General features: G+C 34.1%; 2 protein-coding genes across 2 annotated transcripts in view; one reads left to right on the top strand and one right to left on the bottom strand.

The window, feature by feature from the left end:
* Positions 1-10,110, top strand: part of LOC144453365 (double zinc ribbon and ankyrin repeat-containing protein 1-like) — a 45,035-nt gene extending 34,925 nt beyond the window's left edge. Inside the window, exons 8-15 of the mRNA XM_078144643.1 lie at positions 4,710-4,938; positions 5,715-5,818; positions 6,442-6,565; positions 7,075-7,140; positions 7,503-7,636; positions 7,971-8,051; positions 8,422-8,549; positions 9,103-10,110. Coding sequence (XP_078000769.1) covers positions 4,710-4,938; positions 5,715-5,818; positions 6,442-6,565; positions 7,075-7,140; positions 7,503-7,636; positions 7,971-8,051; positions 8,422-8,549; positions 9,103-9,367 — 1,131 coding nt within the window. The 3' untranslated portion in view covers positions 9,368-10,110. The remainder of the gene's footprint in view (positions 1-4,709; positions 4,939-5,714; positions 5,819-6,441; positions 6,566-7,074; positions 7,141-7,502; positions 7,637-7,970; positions 8,052-8,421; positions 8,550-9,102) is intronic.
* Positions 10,111-13,423: 3,313 nt separating this feature from the next.
* The window catches only part of LOC144450420 (alpha-actinin-like), a 60,776-nt gene continuing 57,232 nt past the window's right edge, over positions 13,424-16,967 (bottom strand). The window contains exon 20 of the mRNA XM_078141019.1: positions 13,424-16,522. Coding sequence (XP_077997145.1) covers positions 16,364-16,522 — 159 coding nt within the window. The 3' untranslated portion in view covers positions 13,424-16,363. The remainder of the gene's footprint in view (positions 16,523-16,967) is intronic.

Raw genomic sequence — 16,967 nt, 5'->3', positions numbered from 1 at the left:
GAGTCGGTTGGTCGGTCGGTTGGCTGGTCGGTCGGTCACTTGGTTAACATTTTTAAAAACTCAAATGCAAAATATCATAAAGTGTACGTAGTGTACATGTTTGTGATTACTTTCAATTCATAATCATACTTTAACATTCTGAATGACTTAGAGTCAGAAGGAAATTTGGAACCATTTGTTTTTATTAAATTTCCAAAATTTCAGCAATAATTTAGTATTTTTTGCTCAGATATTCACTTGTGGGGTTGACATCATACAGTCGTGATGTTGTGAATTTTTCCTAATCCTGCCAGAGATGGTGTCAGTTTTTTTTTTAATTCTTTCTCCAGATTGAAGAAATATTGTGTTGGTTGGATGATGAGAACATAGAATTAACTAAGGTTGGCCTAATCGACATTTAGACATATTGTGTTGGTTGGGTGATGAGAAACATAGAATTAACTAAGGTTGGCCTAATCGACATTTAGACATATTGTGTTGGTTGGGTGATGAGAAACATAGAATTAACTAAGGCTGGCCTAATCGACATTTAGACGTATTGCGTTGGTTGGGTGATGAGAAACATAGAATTAACTAAGGCTGGCCTAATCGACATTAGACATATTGTGTTGGTTGGGTGATGAGAAACATAGAATTAACTAAGGCTGGCCTAATTGACATTTAGACATATTGTGTTGGTTGGGTGATGAGAAACATAGAATTAACTAAGGCTGGCCTAATTGACATTAGACATATTGTGTTGGTTGGGTGATGAGAAACATAGAATTAACTAAGGCTGGCCTAATCGACATTTAGACATATTGTGTTGCAGTCTTCTTTATATGTGAAAGGGAAAGGAAGTACGTGGGATATTTCTTCTTAAAAGCCAGGATGCATAATGAGCAATTTGATTTCTATACTTTTATGGCTTTGGTTATAGCTTTCCATTGACTATACTGAGTATGACTTCTACTAAAAAAAAGAGCCGCCCATTCAAATTATTTTTTTTTAAAGAATTTAACTACATGTAGTAGAGTACATAAAAAGTTCAAATAAAAAATGTTCTAGAGAGTGTTTTATTTAGGATGGTAAATACTGGTAGGTTTAACTTATCATTTCGGTGGTAATCCTCTTCAAACTTTGGAATTAACATACATGAAACTATTTGAATATACCGTACTAAATTTTGTAGTGAGTGTTTTATTTTAACTTTTAGATTTAACTTTAGTGTTATAGTAGTGTAGGGGATTCTGGGCCATCATTTTGTATAAAACATACATGAAATAGTTTAATTATACCCCTCCCTACACATCAACACCTCTTGCAGGTATTGTGTTCTGAAAACTTTCCAAAATATGCTTTTCACTAAATCACTTTCTGTCAAAAATGGGAAATTTGAAAACTACAGTTACCTTCTTTGTGTAGTGTGAACATTACTATTTAGAGATATTATTCCCCAGTATTTTTCTTCATAGAGCCAAGCAGAATACGAGTGACCTATTAAAGTGAAGGTCACTAGACGAGTATTTTCCAGCTTAATGAAGACAAATATTTAGGAATAATATAATTATACCTCCTCAAGCAAACTTCTTGTATAATTGGGGAAAAATAATGGCAATTAATTTTGTAATGTTTTGACTTTGAGCACTGCAGATGAGTGACGTAGACATGGGTTGTCATGACGTAGACCAACCAGGGTGTACAATCCATATTTTCTGTTCGAAGACAATATTTTGGCTTGTGCATGGTATAATAGATGATAGCATAGCCTAGGAGATACATTTGTAGGTACATGTACATTGTACAAATTGAACTAAAACCTTAAATGGAGATATCCATGTACTATGTTAAGATGTCATTTATTGCTGAGTAACTTGAATAACAAGTTTACATGTTCATGAAAAAGTCACTCCCTACAGCATTTTCCATACAATGTAGATAATATAAATATTTCAATTTGGTGCTTTTTTTGTGTTGATATCTCAGTGAAGCTATAAACTAAAGTGAAAAGCCTACTGATTCATCTTTCAATGATATAGTAGCCATGTATTATTGTTGTGTTAGTGGTAAAAAACAACACTTTTAAAACATGCAACATATTCAATATTGTAATTGACAACATCATTTATTCAGCAATTTTGAGTGAGATCATTTATTTAGCAATGTTGCATGTGATATTTATTCAGCATATTTGCATGTAAGTTTATTCATTCAGCAATTTTTCATTTAGCCCAGTCATTGAGCTATTTTGCATTTAAGCTCATTCAGTCAGCAATTTTGCCTGGGATACCAGTTGTTCAATAAATTTACATGTGGGATAATTTATTCAGCAATTTTTGAGTGTTGGGTAGTTGGTTAATTTGCCAAGTAATTACTTTCCATTTTATAGAATAGTTACCAAGGACATTGATAGGCCAGCTTTCAGCACGACTAAACCTGTGGTAAATTAATGTTTTTTTAGTATTAATTCCAGTTCACAGAATAAAAACCTTCCTGTCAGCTCAAAGTAATAATAATATCAGAAAAACATCCTTTATCAGCGACATAAGTATTGATGCACAAACTATGTTTAAGTTGTAGAAATGATTTCATTACATCTCAGTGTGGGATTAGATTGTTGTGCTGCATATGTGTGGATGTTAGTTTGCATTAGCTTTCATTTGTACAGCTAACTGAAAGAGCAGCTTCAAAGAGTGAAAGATGAATTCAGATTTGAAATGTACAATATATACAAAGTACATTCGTGTTTGTGCTAGAATTTGCTGGTTAACTGAGTGGTCATCTTTTTGAAGAATGTCATTTAAGGGACACTCTCTACAACTATGGAGTTGCTTTATTTCTAATGTTCTCCCCAAAGATAGATGCTGACAAATTTGAAAAAAAGATTTACATATCAATAAATGGTAATTTGCATAATGATTAGCATATGATATGCATGTCTTCAACATTGAATACACACTCTGACATGTTTATATTCAATACAATGGACATTGGGGGCCAGCCGTTTCTCTCCATGGGAAAGTAGAATTATAATATTGTCAGTGTCATTCAAGATTACTTAATTAAAGCTAAATGAAGGTAGAACACTTTTGAAGCATGGCAGAAACATGCCAAACATGGCGGCCTTAGTGGCAAGGTGAGACAGTATTATCATTGCACTTTCTATAGTGGGGAGAACACTGATCTTGAAATATTATCAGGTAATTCCATCCACCAATTTACATGTTAATCATGTCTAGCAACTAATACAGCTTTCCCTTAAGGTACAGAAATTACATTATAACATAATGTGTTGGTTGCCGGAAAATTTAAATAATAGTACAGCCTTGGCAACCAATCTTCTCTATGCAGTTTTTGACTGTACCATTTTGAGAGCTGACTGTAGGTTAGTTGACATGCCTAGAGGTATAAAGGAAAAGAGTTTAATTGGAGGGTATATGATTTCCCATGAGATCTATTATATAGTGTAATCCCATCCTTAGGGACTTCCTTTTGCTGTATTTGATGGTGGAATTACACAATATGCACAATTACATTTATGTGTAAAGTGCATAATAAGTCCTTTCCAAGGGAGATATACTATATACTTTCCCATTTTATATGTCCAGACATATTGTTTGAAAGTCAACAACCTATAGTGTGATAGGTACATGTAAAGTTCTCAAAAGTAATTTTCAATTCATATTCAAAATTTCTTTAACCATTCAGTGAAGCATGTCTGCTGTGAAATTACTGGTCAGTATATTATAGTCTATAGAACTCCAATGTGTTATGAGAATGTACTGTATGAATAGTTCATTGACATTGTGTAGTAGACAAATTGACAGGCAGTCTTGCAATTGGTTAGTTCCTTTAGACGATTGCTCATTAACCAAATTCCACCTCTTCAATCTGAAACTAAAATCATGTGGGATGCAATAACGTCATCATGTTTATATTAAGACAGTCAGGGGTAGCACAGACTTCTGTGCTAGAATAATGACTTTCCCTATACATGAATGAGTGAAGATGATTGTAGTAATTGTAATACCTCGTGTAGGAACTAGACTAGCATCCAGACTACTCAAAAAGTACCTTGTTGACATTTCTTCAATTTGACTATTAAACTTTTATGCTTCAGATTTCATAGTTATTAGTGGTGATTATTACATTTTGTAAATAGGTTTCAATACTCATAGGAAGCAAAAATATCACACAAGAAAAAGATTGTTGAAATCTGGCCCATGTCCCTTTAAAAATTGAGTGTATAAATAGTGTATACGAGAGATTGTATATATGACATTGATTTGTCAAATATGTATATACTTATTGATTGCAGCAATACTGACTGTCATTGTACTTGGCATTCATAACACAAATATATATAATACATACTCTATTCTACCAACTTCAAGTTGACATAATATACCCTAGACTTTAAGATATGTTGTGTTGTTCAGCCCTGTCAGGCTACATGTACTTAACAAGATAAGTGCTGGCTGATAGTGTGGCACGAATGTCAGTATCTTACAGGCTAAAATATATTGTACTCATGTCAGCTCGGAACATATTATAAATGGACATGCACCCTGGTTGAAACACACATTGAAGGGCATGAATGTAACATCTTGAAAGAAGCTGACTGAGGTGCATAACAAGTTGACAAAACAAGCTGCATTTTGTACTCATTTACTGCTGTACTAAGGTACATTGTGTTTGTGGTATTGATACTGTATTCTTTTCCATTTCAGGTTGACAGCAATACCCACGTTAACTGGGGAAATACCCCCTTGTCAGTACCATTACATACACTGGATAAACAATCCATTGCTACTCAAACTACAGGGCTAGTCTTCCCAACTCCTGAACAAGTACATCATATGAGAGCAGAGGTAGAGGAATTGCATAAACTGAGAGCTGAGTTGAGAAGGATCAAAGAAGAAAAGAAACCCCAGATAGCAGATGTCAGTGTAGGACGAGGTGAGTTGAAAGCAATATAAACATCTGCCTACTAGCTGTTTTTTTAATACCAATGATTTGGAAAATAACACTCCAAAATCATGTTAGGACCACAGATATACACAGCTACAATTTGTCAATGCTTGTTTCAGAATTCGTGGAAATTGTAGAAAGGACTTACAGCTAAAATGATGTTGGCTTGGTGTTTCACTCATGGGACATTACGTTTTTGACACAAAGATAGACATATTTCAACTCTAAACTAACACTAACAGAGACATAGCAAACACAGCAGGATCCTTTACCCAATCACATTGAACAGTGACACTGATAAGCATTGCTATTCTCTCACACTGCAGTAAAAACAGGCTTCTAATGAAAACATTACACGTGAACTTGATGATTTTAATGGCTTCAATTGTTTATTTTCTAACTGATAATCAACATTTCAACTTGACTACTTCTACATCCCCACTGTGCACGACACCTATGTAATTGTTTCTTTTGCATAAGAAGTTGTCTGAGGGTGTGTATTAAATGTCATGTTACATCAGTGAAACACCAAGCCTACATCATTTTGGCTATAAAGCCAGCAGCGCTAAATCAAACTACCACCCGAATCGCATTTTCTGAGTGTGTGACATATCTACAGTGTAAAAGTTGCCCACCTAGGAGATGACCAGGTATGATAAGTGTGAGACTTTGTTAGAAATGGTGTTATAAACGAAATGAAAAATGGTGTTTCTAGTAGCTGTATCATTTATTTGTCCTGTTGTTGAATACATTATCTATGATAGGTTATTGGCAGAAACAGCTGACTCATATTTGTGAACATATCAAAGCATTTACAGAAGAGAATGCAGAATTTAGAGCTGCTATTGCTGAACCCAAATTGACAAGGGTAAGTTTGGACGGCTCGCTTCTTTAGCTTTACTGTCTCTATAATGAAGATTTCAGATTCTTTACAAGTAAACTTTGAGCCAAGTTCATTGCTTTAAAAAAAATCCATGATAAACAAATGACAAAAAAGTATTGTGTTTTCAAAATTGTCAACAGCGTTGTGATGTTCTGAGCCATTTTGAATAAAATTGATGATGATTTTCAGAACGTTTGGTTCTGTTTTTATTACACAAGTTCTGCAAGGTGATTCCTGATATGATTTATTTCATAATAGCAGCATATATATTTATAGAATGTGTTTATCCAAATAGATAAACTATAGAAATGTTACTGTGTTTGTCTATATCATTCCTATCTATAGTCCCCACCCTAACCCACTCCAATGCTTCAGTTTTGAAGGGACTATGTTTGACATTTTTTTAGTGGAGAATGCATCAGTGGACTTTGTTCTGTACTACTGAATTGAGATGACAAAAGATAGATTGAGTTTTGACATGTTTGAAATGTTCACAGTTTGTATGGAGGACACGCCCTCTCTAGCCATCATTTATTTTAAGTAAACTTTGTGTAAAATTTGCTGCATGCCACCAATGTAAGTATAACCATGTTTTGATTCCTTGACAGATTATTGGAGGTGCAGTAGAGGAAGACGTGGATGAATTCAGTGTCACAGTCACTTTTAGAAAAATGCCAACACCCAATCATATCATTAGTCGTCCTTGTCAAACTCACAAACATGGAAGAACAGGTCAGTTGGCATGTCACAAGATCTGCATTGTGAAGAGTGTCCTCAGCAAAGAGCTATTATAGTCATACAAATAAATCACTGATATAGTGTTCATAGACTGTAAGATATGTCGTACCACTCTACCGAGGGGTTCACCGATGTATGAGGGCGCCCTGCCACACTGTACATGTACCTTACTTACAGACTATATTCATTGATATGTAATGTTTTTTCAACAAGTCACAGAGTGGAACCTACTAGTATTGTTTGTAGAACGGTAAACACTAGTTAATGGCATCATGAGAAGTTAGGAGGGTAATTCCAGGGTGTCCTTTTTTTCAGTAGCTTTCCAGACATCAGTAATTTGTATACTGAACAACCATTTTATCACCCCAACCCAGTGCTCTAACTTCCCCAACCCTGTTGCTGAGGCTAATTTTTTTGAGTTCCAAAATGGACACAATGGATATGTGTTAAGCATATGTTTTCCAGTCTTACTAATTGATTTGAACTTATCATATTCATTTCAGGGCCAAGGTATTTTGCAACCAGAGAGAGGGAGTACTATAGTGATGATGGCAGTATTTACAGTTACAGTAAGTATTAATTTTGTACTTCAATAAACATGTATAAAAATGCAATTAAGTTTCCAATGAGTTTTACAACAACAAGCTTCCCTGGCTCTCCATCAAAAAAATACAAAATCAGCTATAAACACAGTCAGTTTTCAGATCTGAAGTGTTTCTTTAGTGACTCAACAAATTTCATGTGTGACTTCCAACAAACAGCTATACACACGGTGCCAGAATTCATATTAAAATATTTTTCATCAGAGAGGTAAAAAACTTCATGTTATTTTCTCAAGACAATAACAGCAGTATAAATCATAAAGGTCTCACAATGAAGTGGTTTTTTATCAGTCACAAGCTAAAGTTTAATTTCTTTGACTCTTGTCTAGACTCGGCAGATTCCACAAGAACACCAAAAAGGAGAGTGGTTAAAAAGAACAAGAAAAATCCAGTACCTAGATGGAAAAAGACATACCGCTCAGATGAAAGAGAACGTGAAAGGTCGCATGAAGAAAAACTTAGGGTAAATATAGGATATTTTATTCGCAGAAAATTGTTAAAATACCAAAAATTAGACATAGTACACATTAATTAGAGTTGATTTTGTTCAAAAGTGGTACAGTAACAGGTTGAAACATGATCACAGTGGGGGTTGCTGATTTTAGGGTGTGGACCCAAAATAAGTTTGATTTGTGTGCACAGCTACACAAATACATTTAAGTACAGTTGATTTAGTACTGTTTAGGATGTACAATATTATAATGTATGTAACACATGTATTGTACAGAATACTAGGTTGTGCTGGATTACTGGTTTGTCAGGTTTCAATCATATATCAATTTGTAAATCTCTCTTAGCCTGAAGAAAGACTTATATTGAAAGAGGTTGGTGCCAAGGGAGATGGAAGACCAGAAGAAGTACAACATTTTCTAGACGAGGTCAGTGGAGTTTGATAGTTTCATAAGATGATTTGTAATTTGTTCAAAATTTTTCAAGATGATCAGAAGCTACTCTGAAGTTGTGCTCTTCAATTTTTATTTTAGAACTGTACTATTTTTTAAGGGTGGTTATGTTTAGAATGGGTATTATCATCAGTCACAGAATATTCCGGATAAGCCTAAAAGGCACACAAGTGAACTTTCATTATATTTCTCAAACATGAAGTGACCAGGTATATGTCACCTATGGATGCCAAAGCAGAAGAAAAGGGAATTATCAGAAAACAATACAAAATATTACATGAAGGAGAATGACACTGTCACCTCATATGTTTAGAACAATAGCATAATTTGTTGTGTTTTCTTACAGGGTGCCGATCCAAATACTGAAAATAACGATGGTATAACTCTATTAGGATTGGCCGTCATCAATGATCATAGAGATTGTATAGAAGTACTCTTAGAAAATGATGCCAAAGTCAATCAAAGATTTGGAAAGTAAGTACTGAGTACTGTGCTGTTGAGACTGTGTCACATCTCATTGAGTCAGGGTCAGTGGTGCAGTGAAATCGCTTTGATTATAATTGTTATTTTATTGATAGGTTTACAAAACTCTTTATTAATTAAATGATTTCTTTGGTTTCATGATTTTGCTGATTTTGTGATTTTATACTGCCATACACTTTAAAAAAGGAACACCAGCTACTCTTTAATGAACAAGTTTTGCCTTGGGAATAAACACATAAAAACAACAGGGTAAAATATGCAGTTGTATGAGGGCGCTGTTGAATATTTTACCTAAACACTGATAATATTGTAGCACTCAGTCTGGCACTGATAATGTGGCACTGTATGTGTAATTAGAAGTTATTTACAGAAATCTTTTGTAAAATTGTAGAGATTACAACTAAAATTCTTAATACAAGCATTTTTTTTTTCCTTTTAATAGTACAGTCAGTCCCAACAAGTTTATGCATTCTCAAATGTGAGATTTTCTAGAACAAAATTATTTAACTACTACAAGTTAATTTTTTCCATTTCTTCTTTTCAGGAGAGGCAATACTGCATTACATGAAGCAGTTCTTAAAGGACCTAAAACCAAGAGATTAATTCAGACGTTACTAGAATATAAAGCGAATACACAGCTACAGAACAAGAAGGGAAAATCAGCCTATGACTTAGCTGTGGATGCTGGTCATGAAAGTATTACTACTATGTTTGCATCTAATGTAGGCTTTAGTCTGATGGACAGAATGACTAGAAAGTTTAGTGATGTACAGAAGAATAGGAAAGAACTTGACCTTGAAGGATTCTAATAATAGAAACGAACTTTGACTTGACTTTGAAGGAATCTAATAATAGAAACAAACCTGACCTTGAAGGGTTCTCGTTGCCATAATGGTTATGAATTTGCTAGCATGCTTTGTTAAGGGTAGTGAGTAGGTAATATCTAGCTATTTAGTAAGTTCCACAGGTTCCCCACCAACATTCTAGTACAAAGTATGGAAATCTATGCAAATTTTATCAGATTGCCACCTCTTGTACACACATGGTTACCCACCAAAATTATGGAACAAAATCAAGAAATATATATGTAAACTTAATCAGATTTCCCCAGTTGTTACCATGGTTACACACCAAAATGATATGTAATGGAAATCTGTGTAACTTTTATTAGATTTTGCACCCTGTTACCATGGTTCCCAAACCTTCATAAAAACACTGAAATGATCTGTACCTTGTCTAACAAACATAGTCATAGTAGTCATTACATACAGTAAGAGTTACACTACTCTGTGTACATTTCATGATAGAGTCATTTCAGCTGAATTATCAGTATAGACATTGTAAAATTATAAAAACACTCTGTTTCCATAGTGATGAGAATCTACTTTCTTTTCCAGTCTTTACAAGTTATGAGACAAGTTTTGCATTGGTCCAGATGCAAGGTGTTGTTTTAGGAGTAGAGTTTCTGTAGATTTTACAGTGAAGAGTAAGTAGGTGTAGATGGTGTATAGATGTATAGATGGTGTACTCTATATATACTTTTAATTTATCAGGGTGGGGAGTGGGTGGTGGTTGAAATGAAACACCTAGTAACAGTTGCGTTAAAGTGACAGTCAATTTCATACAAGGAAGTTCAGTGTAGGTAATACTCAAGCTCTCTTTTTAGTGTAAGTGTGAATTGAGGCATTATTTTTCATCATTTCTTGTTTTTAGCATGTACAGCAATTTTCTATCTTGTGATGTATAACAGTTACTGTACATAATAGTGGTGAATATACACCATATTTATTTTATATCAAAAAATTGTCATCACAACAGTGAACATAACGAAAATGATGGTGTTCTCCCATATTGCACATTTATGAGAGAAAACTATTTTTTGCATAACTTTAAGAAAATAATTATTCACACTTCTATAGAGAAAGTAAATGAATACTTGTTTGTATCTACATGTAAATGAAGGCCACTGCAGGGTCAAGTTTCAGAGAGTTCTGATTTTTTTTTTCCATGGTTTAGATTGTATATATTGTAATCAGATATTTTTATATTTTAATATTGTTTTGATAATTCTATATGATAGCCTTAAAATGTATATATGTGCCAAAATATTGGAAACAAAGTATGTGGCTTTTGTGATCTAATGTTTAGGGTTTTGTTTGACTTTCCAATTTTTACTTTCGTCTTTGCTTTGTGTAGTTACTGTCAGGAAGTTGTTGTTGATATTCAATTCTTATTACCTGCAACAATTTTATCACCTGAAATGTCACAATCATGCGATTTCTTGGTTGACCAGTGTGACTTCCACTTCACTACACAACACATGCATTGTGATAGGTGTATGTGAGAATAAGTCGACATTCTTTAGACCCTCTAGCATGAGATAAAATGCTATTGCAGGTACCTGAGAATTGACCGGACCACTTAGTTTTGAAAATGATGACAGAAAATTTTGTCACTTTTAATTACGTAGATTATGATGCTATCTATATAATAATAATAATAATGAAATCTAATTTCATACCACCTCAGCTCTGAAATAAACCACAGCCAAAGTCAGTAACTGAAAGTTCAAGACACTTTCTCAATCAATATATTACATGCTATTTGAAACTGACTTTTGTCAAATCCTTTTTCTACCAGAGGGGTATTTGTTTGTACACAAGAAACTATAAGTTGGGAGAAACAGGATTCAAAAACAGAACTTGAAACAGACCAAGTACAGTTGACTATACTGTATGTCAGTAGTGACAATGATAGGAAGCAGTCATAGAATACTTGATGGCATTTTATGTAGTCATTTAAAGTAGAAATGATAAACCTGCAATTATTGTTGAGATAGTGTCAAATACTAGATAGTGTGTCATTTATAAAAAAACATCCCTTAATGTAGATATAGGATAGGATATGATAAAGCTACAAATAATGTTGACTATTGAAATACAAGTCATAGAAATAAAAGTACATATTTAAGGAAGGGTTCAGTACCATTGAACAGAATAGTGTATTTTACTAGTTTAGATGTTATTGTCAAGTTTGGAAATAGTATCATACTTTTGAATTTCTATTGATGCACATAACCTAAAAAATTTATCAGATGGATTAATTTTTGATGTACCTAACCGAATGATAATGCAAAATAATACAGATTGTTTTTTTGTTGTTTTTGTAGAATCAGACCAAAATATTACATTTAGAATGTAGTCTTGACAGAGTTGAAATGTACAGTATCATATGATGAAATTGACATCTGAATCCTAGTATTAAAAGTTAGCCAGGTGATCAAGATAGAAATCAAACTATACTTGCCACACACAGTATGTGACATTGATTTGTTTCAGCTCAAATTCGGCAGCTGATGCAGTAATGGTTCCTAAATTGTAAAGACAATCTCAGATTTGTACAATTTTCATAAATTTAATATACAATTTATACATTTCAGCTTTAAACAGAGTTTTGTCCATACTCAACTCAAGTTTTTTGTTGTTTTTGTTTTTTTTATAGATATTTCTGAGGAAAGAAATAAGTATATGAGTTGTAAATAGTCTGTTTGTTACTATTTAAGTACTGGATTTACAACACACCTACAGAATTTTTTTGAATATAGAAAATTAATGTTTCTGTGGTATCTATTTAGCTCTGTTTACAAAACAAAAATGTTTAAATGATAGAGGTTAGTTGAATTATTTTGTAAAAGTAATAATATGTGCATGAATTAAAACATGAACATCAAATCAGAAATCGACATCGAGTTGTTTTTCCCTAGTGTATATCATAAATTTTAAACAAAAATTTGACTTTTGTCATTCTGTGTAGTTATCTATTTACACAGGGTTTCCATGCTACAGAAGAAAACTCAAGCCAAAAGAAAGTTGTTTTTATGATGTACAACAATAAAACTATGCAAGGCAATGCCATGTAATGTCTACGACTTTCATAAGATGTATAGCGCCCTCAGTGTTGGATTCACATTGCCTTTTGTTTTTGTGGGTTAATGAATACTTGCATTTCTCAGGGAGTTTTTCATCTGTAGATTTCCATGCATATGCTATTTTTGTAAGAATCACTGGATGACTGTATGCAGTAATAGTTTTAATAATAAATTGTTCATTATTGCATTCATGAATGAGATTGTATTTGGAATATTTTCCTTGGATGGGTGGGTGCGGCCTGATGTGCTTCTTCAGAAGACAAAATTGCCACAAGATTCAGCATGTCTTTTTCATGTGCTAACCAATATAATGAACGAAACCAACTCAAGAGGATTCCTTACCAATTCTCTCGGGAAGCAATTCCCATGATGCAATGTCCACAGTAAAAGCTACCCTATAAAGGTACAAGATCAACTTGATGTTTTTCTGAAATCACAAGTAATTGTTGGCGATGTAAAATCATAAAATGACTCTTCAGAACCCATAATTTATGAAAATGACAATTTCCTGGAGTGGCGTTCTCGTTCAAGTAGTCATCGAGTCCTATTATATATGACTGTGGCAAGCAAGGTTTCGTTTTCCTATGAAACAAACTAAAACTATTGATGTGACATGTTGATATACTCAACTGAATGGGCATTAATTTAATTTTACTCACAGTAGGATGATGTTTCAAGTGACTACACACTACTTTGGTTTCAACAGGGTGATTATAATGATTTGTAAAACAGAAGAACTGCTATTACCCATTTGTGTAATCTAGCACATCGACCAATAGCTTTAATTTGTGTCTATCTTAGTTAGCTGCAACCACTGTCTTACCACAAAACAACTACCAAGCATTCATCTCCTGTGCCATGTCACTAGTGGACAGTCTTCAAACTTGCCTCACCCACAGCACAGCGCCCTCTACATGACACTACAGACAATAAACAATGACGATGTCATTCTTTTTATTTAATAACCATTTCTGTCAAATACAGGTGTGAAGTTTAAGAGCATGAAAAGCTGCTATCTGTTATTACAAGCACTGACTTGAGTTGCGAGCGTCTCCTAAATCTACCAACTATGTTTTAAAGTGTACAAGGACTGTAGTATGTATAAAAATGGCTGAAACTGTGAAAAGATGGTTAAATATACAGGGTTACCGTGAAAGCTGCATATTAAAAAAAAAAAAAGTGTATCTTGAAACTCTGCCATATTATAAATGGATTCTGAACATTACGTTGTGATCTATAACGTTCTAAAGATATTTACTAATGACTGACAACTGTAAGACGCAAAAAAGAACAAAATTTTATGCACTGTCTATAGAGTGTAAAGTGTTTTGATTGTTTGGGTTTTCTTTATCTGGGGTTAAATGTGAAATTAATAATTCACAGACGTCTATTTCTAAAACCTAATATCTAAAATTAATATTAATTGGTTAGAGAGTGACAACACTTCATATAACGAGGGCATTGGGGTTTCATTACAGCAGAAAACAGTTCTATGATTCTGACGCTGGCTCAAGTAATTATTATAATGTTCCTCAACATATCTCTCAGGAAATCCTGAAAGTCTGTCTGTTAATACATGTACATAAAAAACGATTAAGCTGTTATTAAAAAAAATACCCTAGCCAAATAAACATCAGCTCCCTATTATAACTCCATTTACAAACTACACCACACCTGCCAAAATCCATAATTTGAAAATAAAATCAACGGCAAGCACATTCCATTGCAAAAAAGATATGCATTCTTTTTTTTGGTTTTACAACAAAATATCAGTATAAGTTAACTTGGAGACACTCTATGGTCACAAGGCATCGCTAGGCAACTGTAACCATGACAGTGGATTTGGATAATTTTATAGTACTAGGGGGCAGGGAAATGGGTCAAAAGAAATGGTCTGTACAGTTCCCTCCTACTAAATGGTACAGTCCTATTGTTCTGTTGCTTGGAAGAGTGCATGATTGATTTGTAGGGGTGGATGCCACTTGTACTACATACAAAATTTACATGTATATAAATGTTATCTAGGCTCTATTGCCTGATCATGATCGTCCTCTGTGTTGATAAAAGAATTTTCTGCACTTCAGAAGTTTTGTGATTTTGTTCAGATCCAAAAATATACCTTTATCACCAGATTACATCTAGTTTTTTGTACACAATCTTTGTGCATGGACTTTTGAGATGGACAAACAGACTGTGATGACACAAGTAACGGACAAATGGTCAACTGCCACAGAGGGCGCTCAGACATCAAAGGTTAACATGCACCATTTTGCCAGAGAGGGCGCTCACACAATGGCACTGAACCATTGAAAGTTGATGACATCATTATCATCAGTTCTGGTGAAGTTGAACGACGCCATTAGTAAGGAATAATTTTGGGCAAGTACAGTCAACATTTTTTTGTATAAAAAACTATGTTACATACTAAACATGTATTCTGGTATAAAATACAATTTTGTTAATGCCGACAAAAAATATCTATCAAGCAAGAAACTAATTTGTTCATGAACATTCAAAGAGAGTTCGGCAAAAGCACTACTCTGATATAACATGTAGAATTTTGTTTACTTGGATAATCTTGAACATTTTCTTTTTGAAACCTATCGTTTCAACCGGTTGAACAGCAACATCATAAACTACATGCATGTCTTCTTACACATAGACTATAAAACATTTGGGAAATGAAGCTGTGGGAAAAATCAAAGAGTCCTAGTAATCATAATTAAAAAGGGGCTGGGTGCACAGAACACTTTCTTTAAACAGCCTCTAGAGTTCTCTCTCTCTCTCTCTCTCCACTCTCTTTTCTCATTTTTTTTTGTAATACCAATTGTCAAACACTCCATCTAAATACAAACGTATCACTTCTAGAGTTTAAAATAAGTCAAAATTATCATCTTTTTTTTTTCATTCAAAGATGCTTGTCCTACTTTATCTGGCATCAAATGACGAGGTTTGTCAACTGTTTATGAAGCTAGAAACAAAACCATTTTGTTTCATCTGCTCTTAAAATCTTAGAAGCCAAAACTGATACACATGTGGTGTATTTAAGTTGGGATGACTTGTGGAGGCCATCTCTCGATTCCAACATCGCAAAACATTTCCCAACCTGCCACCCCTTGACAAAAGTCATAAGGCTTGTTTTTAATACTTGAGTTTGTTCCGCTTACATTTTATAGGGGTGGTAGCATCATGAAATACACAGAAAAAGTGTTTTAGTGATCCGGTCTCTACTCCACAGTTTTGTTCACACATTTTGGTATTCCCGACATGCATTGCAAAAACAATTACGTGAATGGTAGATAAGTTATTTCAGAGAAATCTTGGTATGTTGTTGACATACCTGGATACATACATGATATAAAAAGAAAAAAAAACATTCACAGTCGCAAGTGTGGCGGAAACAAAAATGTGTCTGAGCAAAACGTATGGGAGTACAGACGGTATCACCATTTTCTGGTATTTTGTATTTTGCTGTTTTTCAAATTTACCAATTGTGAAGATATAGACAGGCAGTATTATGGGCCTTGTTCCTGTAGCCACAAAAAATAAAGAGAGCACACCAGTTACCTACTTTTTGTACATAAAAATCTACCACCAGTTCAGAATATTGGGTATGAAAAAGTTTTCTATGAAAAAATAATGAAGTCTCTGTTTTTGAACTGATGAATGGGGTTGGGTGGGTGTGATCTGACTAAAGCTTTGTTCGATAATATCGCTGTAAATAACGTATCTCAAACTGTGGATAAACTTCACTGGTAATACGTCGGTATATAGTTGAAACTGCCGACACAGTGTCGCTAAAAAAACCTGGTTGCTAATACTATTCAATTCCATCAGCGGAACACAATGATTTATGGGTACTGCAGGGTTGACCATCTTATAAATCAGATTCTCCATAAAGTGATGCTGAAAATGACATGTAATCAAACGCTCCTGGTACACCATCAGGACCTCTGTATGGTGCCATTCTGGTGATACAGTATTCAGCCTGGTCTGGAGGCAATTCACGACGCAACTCGTCTGCAGTGATGTATGGCTGTAGGAATAACGATATGGAAAAGATTGGTAAATTTTATGGGTGATTCTTGCTAAGTTTACAGGCCATTCTTGCCAAGTGCTCAATTTTGTTTGAACGGTTAATTTTATTGCACTAAAAGTGCTTCATTGAAGACATGATTTTATCAACATTTGCTGAATTTTTCTAAACACCCCTTTGCAGCAATGTGTCTGTAGATTAGTTCTGTACATAGCAATAAATACAACATGATAATTTGATAGTGTCAATTTCTCCCCAGGGGGTTCCACCCTCACAATTCATAAAGCCTGATACCATTACAGTACATTATTTTGTTATATACAATCACTTTAACTCTATCATTCCCGAGAGAGAACACAATACTGATGTGATGTTATTACAGAAGATGTGCTATATTCAGCAAAAATGTGATTCCATCTACATTTATGTTGTATTATAACACATC

Source organism: Glandiceps talaboti, chromosome 2, assembly GCF_964340395.1.
Source record: "Glandiceps talaboti chromosome 2, keGlaTala1.1, whole genome shotgun sequence".
Lineage (NCBI taxonomy): Eukaryota > Metazoa > Hemichordata > Enteropneusta > Spengelidae > Glandiceps > Glandiceps talaboti.
Note: the sequence above shows the minus strand (reverse complement) of the source record. Positions and strands in the feature narration are given on the sequence as shown.